A 7000-nucleotide genomic window follows, 5' to 3' on the forward strand; every position below is an offset into this window, starting at 1 on the left:
TTTGGGGCAGGGGGAAGGTGCTTTAGTTAAAACAGCTCCAAGAGCCATGGAGCTGTTAAAGGACCCTAGCATCTTGTGTATCAGCGTCCTTGCGCTTACAAAAGGTGGCAAGGGCACTTTAACTAAAGCTTGTTGAACGAGCTTTAGTTAAAATGACCCTGCTGCCATTTTTCAGCGTAGGGACACCGATGCATGAGATGCTGGAGTCTGCTGGAGTGCAGTCATTACCACGCTCCAGCAGACTCATTGCTTGTGTGTAGGCATCCTAAATGTCTCGTAATAAAATAACAAATGCCCAAAATCAATTAAAACTTGGACAGAAACCATAGCAAAGAACAAAACCAGATATGCATCTGTTTCAGTGCTAGGGATTGAAGAAAGAAATGCTTTTAGAGCCCCCAAGTAATAGCCTTTTCTTTTCTGTTTTCCAATACAGCCAACTAATCTAAGAAATCCTGAACTGGAAAGAAATGGACTTTATCCTCCCTACACTGGTTTGCCAGGATCCCGACATTCATGCATCTACCCCGGTCAATATAATCCTTCCTTTATTAGTGATGAAACCAGAAGAAGAGACTATTTTTAATCAGAGTGAGTGGGAGTGGAAGGTTATCGTAGTTACGTGCCGTGTGTTCACCAGGTACATGCTGTCACCTGGCAGCTCACTTGATGCCAGTTTTAGTCTTCACTTTTACGCGTATGGAGGACTTCAGTCTCAAGACAACACAGAGCAGAGCTGCCTTGGGAGAACCCATTCACAGCTGTGGTGGAGAAGCGAGGAGAAGAAGGAGCCCACATGCAGAGCAATATAAGACACAAGTAGAAGTTCAAGGAAGTTAACCTGCACTCCAGTTTTTTCTTTCACCTCTTAACTTACGTCACGCGCATGTGGTAGTAGATCAGTACAGACAGACTAACTGATGATGGCGCCCTAAAGCTAAAACCACTAGGGAGTGTTTTGTTTACAGGTATTGTAACTTGTTGGTCTGACTACTGTTTTTCCTTATGGCCAACCTACATGCAAAGATACACACTGTGCGATTGTTTGTGGTTGGAGGTTCGTGTTCACTGCAAACTTTTCTCCTTTTCTGTGCCCTGTTCCACTTCCTGCACTGGATTGCCCACAAATTACCATTTTCTTATTGGAAAGTATCAGTCTCTCAAAATGCCTGCTCAGCTGAGCCCTGCCTCTGGCCACGCTAGCTGAATTCATAAGCTGGCTTTTGTGAAGACATACAGGGAGCTTAGCCATGCCTCCTCCGTTTGAATGGGAAACAAAGATGGAGCTAACTCCCAGAATGGATTTTAAAAATCTTCTTTGTGTTCAGAAAACTCTGAATGTAGCAGTGTTTTGTCCACCAATCTACAGTATTGTTCAAAAAGTGTGGCTTTAGACTGTAAATAGTCACCGTAGCAGTCCCCAGCAGGACCTTACCTAGGGCTGTATCCCAGCCGGGATTTCAGTGCACTTCAACAAGAGCGAGATCAGGTATTTCTTGATGGAGTCTTTTATAGGAAAGTATGTAGGAAGCAGTTCTCATTGCTTTGAAAAGATGAACACGTTGCTGAAGATCTGTAAGTGGAAAGTGGTTAAGTGTTATAACATTTATGGGACAGAGATGATGTCAACTTTGGGCAGTGCATAAGAGGGAGTGGACCCAATGCCTGCCATTGATTTTGGTGGTAGCTATAGGAATGCTTTGCAAAACTGGAGGTCAGGTTTGTTGTAACGAGTTACACGCACTGTGAGAAAAGCACAAGATCCTAAGTAATGAAGGGTAAAGGATTCTAGACTGACTTCTTCCATCAGCCCCAATAACAGGTGAATCTGAGTGAAGGATCATTCACCACCCTTGCATTTCATTCATGGTCATTTACCACCCATTTACCACGGAGCTAACTGGACATTTTTTACTAAAATGTTGCAAATTTTTTTCAAATTTTTCACCAAAAAAGTTTTCCCCTTTTCTGTTAAGTTTGTCATTGTTTTTGAGCAAATCAAAATATCAGCGTTTTTCAACATTTAAAAAAAATGCTGTTGCTCTCGATCAAGTGGGTCTAATGTCAAAATAGTTTCTCAGTGCTGTTTTACAGTTGTTTTCTCCTGTTCTATTTTGTGCTGCGCTGTGGTTTCCCCAAACACCTTTCATTTTTTGAGATGCCGCGCTGGGCTTTTGTAATTCTATTGATCATTTTGAAAGAAGCTCAAAGTTGATAATTTATTACATCCTTCAGCATGGGTCTGAGCCAAAGGTCCCTGACTGCATAGGTGGATGCTTAGAGCAGTTCATGTTAATCAAGTACAGCAACGGCTTGTCTTCACTGCCAGTTCACACAAGTTGTAAGCTGAATGTTGCTCCTATTATGATTATCAGTCACAAAGAAAAACCCTTAATTACAATGTAATCGTTCTGCTCCGCAGGCTAAAGCTTAGGTCCATCCAACCCCTTAGCTGCTATTCCCTCTCTGAAGCACAGATGAGCTCTGCTTAAGTGCTGCTGATTGTCCAGTGTCTTCCCACAATTTTTCCTGCCTGTGCCCAGAAAGATAGGCAACTTCTCTCTTAGTACGCTGCAGATGGGAGCCCAGCAGTTGTATGTGTATTGCAACCCGAATGCCCTTTTGTGGCACGGCTGCCCTCACTCAAGCTTGACTACTTCAAGAAGCACTAGTGAAGATAATGCAAGTGAACTCTGCCAGGAAGACATGTCCTGAGTCACTGGTCAGGAAAGGAGCTGTTTACCATAGAGACTCTGAACCCCCGACCCCTTTCCACTGGGTGGCGGTAGACTTCTGGCCTCTGTTACTGCTTGCTCCCGCGATGTAGGCAAGGCATAACAGGTGTATGCATCCAAGGAGGAAGGGTCTCATTTATGGCATGCAAGTCTAACTTGAGCTAATGAGCAGAAGTAGTAGTGTGGCCACACTCCCATGCTCTCACTTCTTTGGGGTCAGGCTCCCCTACCCTTCTTGTCCTGCTGAAACGCCACCAAACTTCATGGCTGCCTTGGGCAGGGTCAAGCTAATGTTTAGCATATCTCAAGCAGGGGCCTATTTGCCGATCCACACAGGAATCTGATCCTACAGGGTGCTGTGCAGTTAGTAATTATGATGTCTCTGAGTAGGATTTAGCAGGACTCCCTCTGTCAGTAAGGGTTGCAGGACCCCTGCTTTAACCAGTTGAAAAATCACAGAGAATTCTTACACTGTTTTTCCTTGTAGTGGCTTGGATGCTGTTCTTAGCTTTGGAACGGGAAATGGGATCTTATTGTTCCTGATTTGGGTTATCTCACACTCTGATGGTTAGCTCTTCTGTTTCATTTCTTTGTTGTTTTTAAACACGGCTTTGGATGCATTTTTAGCCCGTTAGCCTGGATGTTTTAGGATGTTAGCCTGGAATTACTGAGCAGTCTCGTTAGAGTCAGCAAAGTTACCCACCTTGCAGGGATGCAAGACTAAGTCTTTTCCAAAAGAGAACTCTTATTATTATTATTATTATTATTATTATAGTAAATCCTTGTGAGGAAGAGCGTGGATGATCTTTGATGTTATGTTGGAATTAATCCTTCATTGGCTCCATTTGCTTCAGACTGGCGCCCAAATGGACCCAGGACCTCATGGAGCAAATGCAATGTTTTTTTTTTATATACGATCTTGACGATAAACTGAAATTTGGGAGGATTTATAGCATTTCATCCTTTGTCTTGAAATTCTTCATGATGTCATGCTGCCAACAAACTACCACCTCTTCCAGTTCACTTCTCAGCTGGATCTACTGATTTCTTCCCTACTATAAAAATACTGTTTAGGCAGAGAATGCAATTTTCCAAATTCCACCGAATTCCCATTGATCAGAACTCTGCTAGCCTGCTGAAAGGTGGCTGGGTGCACAGCATCCCAGTGAGACGGTTACGGTCCTGATCGTCATTGCAGGGGTGTGATGCGTTGCCGCCTGGCTCTCTTCAGCTAAACACAAATCCCTGATCTAGTTCTGACCTTGATCTCTATTTCTGTCTGCTTGTCACCTTTGTACACAAGTACCACGTGGCAATGGCATGTGATGTGCTATTCTTGTCTAGAGATGAGGAAGAGTCCGAGATGACTCTTTCTTCCCCAATGCCATTTTCATTCTTTGGTGCTTTCTGTTACATACCTAAAGAAAAGCGGCCTCATTTTTTGAGGGCTCAGGTTCTATGTTTAAGGATCCCAGAACTGCGATTTTGGCTCCCCTCCCATGTGTCACAGTCACTATTTTCCTGGGCGAGGAGGATTAGATAGAAAGGAGCGTGAAAGATGTCTGCAGTCTGAGATGAGCTAGGACAGGCTACGTGCCGTTCGCCTGAGGTGGTGTTTCCTTCTCCCCAGAGGTGCACCAACCAGCAATGAAGATGTTTGCAGATCTACAGCAAAGTGTGTGTGTGTTGGCCCGAGTGCCTCAACAGCCAGGCTGAGAGAGGCAGCCAATATTCAGCCCAGCTGCTGGGGGTGTTCAAGACACACGGCTGAAGCTGAGGCTCTTATTTACTTGACGGATGGAATCTGCTGCTTCTCTTTTCAGGTACCAACAAAGTGTTGGAGCTTAAAATAGGGTGATAGGAAGAACAAAAGGCCCTTTGCCCTTGACACCATCAGTGTTGTGCCACACAGCTAATTAGGCCATTTGCTGTTGCCACATCTCACCATAAAGTCCTGACGTTGTGATCAAATGCCAGGACAGACACTCCCTGTACACAGGGGTGCAGCTGGGTGCAAGGAGCCCTTACTATCCAGCAGTTACAACCTGCCTCTGAAGACAGCGCTGAGCTGCACCATCCTAGAGAGAAACCTTTCTCTTACAAATGATGTGTGTCCTACAGTATCTCTACAGGACTTTCCCCCACCGGTGCATTAACACGAGGGAAGGACGTAGCAGGCTTGGCCGCTGTTACACAACCCTGCTATATTTTATAAACACTCCTTCCCAATTCTTGTCCAATGTCTTTTCCAAATCCGTCTGGGTTTCTCATGCAGCCTACTCAATGTTTGCTCTTTCTTACTTAAATCTTGTTTTTCCTTGTTCAGCATGGCTTAGACAGGGATGATTCTGCCTTGAGCAGGGGATAGATGACTTCCTGAGGTCCCTTCCAGCTTTCCTTTTCTGTGACTCTGTGCTTTCCGCGCTGACAATTGTTTTTTCCTTTTAGCAGACCAGGGACCTAATCCCACTTCCATTAAAGTCCAAGGAAAAGTCTTCTCTGATTTTAATGGGAGTTTGATCCAGGCCTCAACTCATTCCAGCTTCAGGATGACCTTGGTTTTCATTGCAGATATTATTTCAGCTCTGTCTTGTGCGCTGGACACTTGTGCGATATTTTTGCTGCCTTTAATATTGTATTTAATTTAAAGAAGTGTACTTAATGTTGTAGCAAACCCTGTATTATGTGAGATTGTACATACGTTGTTGTGCAAGGTCTGGAGCACCTTCTTAGAGAGAGAAAGAATGTGAATTTTATACGTTGACTGATCGCATTTCTCCTGTGCTAGGATCTTCTGGGATCATAAATGATGTTTGTGCGTGTTCATCATAGTTGACGAACTGCTTTCTAATTTCCGCTTTACTTCCCTGTTGGAAAGAGAATGGAGCCCCCCACTTTTGAAGGGGGGCGTCTAGCATATTATGTCTGTTTTGGGAGTTTCAATGAGCCATTGTATAGCGTATTTATTTTTTTGTGTTTCTGAATCTGCTGAGGCTCAAATACAGGACAAAGATACGTACAGATGGTGGGGGAGGGTGGGGAGGAGGGACAAAAACAGCAGAACAAAAAGTCAAAAAAATATTTATTTATTTAGCAGAAATAAACATCTCAACCCAGTTTAGGATTTGGTTTTTCGGTTGTAAGAACTGACTTGCGATGAGTGGGCAGTACCTTTCCTATGTGTTGATTTGGGGGCTATGTCGGGAATACCTCTGTGGGGGGAGAATGAGAGGTGTTGGCCTGACAGTCTTCAGAAGCAATATGCAAGTGATCCGATCCTTATTTTGTCAAGACTTTCATTGAAATCAATGGGTATTTTTGCCTGTGTAATCACTGCGAGGTGTAGTCCAGTGACCTGGATACAACCACCTGATATGGAAAAGTCCCATGGAATATAAAAGAAAAGGGTAATTTTTCTTTCGGGGGGGTCCAATAGAAGTTGATTGAAAATTCCTTCTCTTCAGTAGACACAGAAGAACTAACTTACAGGAAGGATATTTTTCCTTATTAAATTATTTAGTTTATCAGTGCAATTCGGTGGAAATCAGCTGGTTTCATCCCTCTACGTTTCCATAGGCTTTTTCCAAATAAGAAAGCAAACCAGATGTACCATCTTGGGAACAGCTTCCAAACTGCAACAGTGACGTCTGTCTGCAGGGAAGTCTGTTTGAAAAGGCACCATTTCTTTGTGTTTCTGTTATTAATCTGAATGTACAAACAGTAGAGCTGCTTTAGGGTTTTCATTGTTCTGGATTTCCCTTTGCATATTTCTGAATGTTAGCTTCTGAGTTGTGGTTTTTTTTTCATTAATTTTGCAAACCAGTGTTATTTAAAGGTGTATCATATTTGCAACCTCCACTAATTACACAGTACTGTAGTAGGAAAGTATAATTTTTAAGGATTGGATTATTTTTATACCTGCATCCAGTATAATTAAATCTGGCGTTCTAGTCAGTATCATAAAAAAGATACAATAAAACTATTAATATTATTATGACTCTATGCTTTGATTCTGGAATATAATTTTGTGCGCCTGTCGACGGCTTTCTGTGTAGGGAACGAGGATAAAATGTTTATTAAAGGGATTGTATGACATGGTTACATGCAGTAACAGAGGACTGTTCTTGATGACCGCAGAGGTTCGCTCTCTGTTTGCTTATGTTTGCATGGCCAAACTTTGCATGCTCCATGATGATATCCTCAAGCATGCTGCACTGCACTGTATGCACTGTACTGCATGATGCTGCAGTGGGGCCAGTTAGGAG

At 43.2% G+C, this 7000-nt stretch overlaps 1 protein-coding gene across 1 annotated transcript in view; it reads left to right on the top strand.

The window, feature by feature from the left end:
* Nucleotides 1-6737, top strand: part of HEG1 (heart development protein with EGF like domains 1) — a 110584-nt gene extending 103847 nt beyond the window's left edge. The window contains exon 24 of the mRNA XM_019522559.1: nt 437-6737. Coding sequence (XP_019378104.1) covers nt 437-586 — 150 coding nt within the window. The 3' untranslated portion in view covers nt 587-6737. The remainder of the gene's footprint in view (nt 1-436) is intronic.
* The last annotated feature ends 263 nt before the right edge of the window (nt 6738-7000 follow it).

Source organism: Gavialis gangeticus, unplaced genomic scaffold (assembly GCF_001723915.1).
Source record: "Gavialis gangeticus isolate Ggan-Ray unplaced genomic scaffold, GavGan_comp1, whole genome shotgun sequence".
NCBI classification, from domain to species: Eukaryota; Metazoa; Chordata; order Crocodylia; family Gavialidae; genus Gavialis; species Gavialis gangeticus.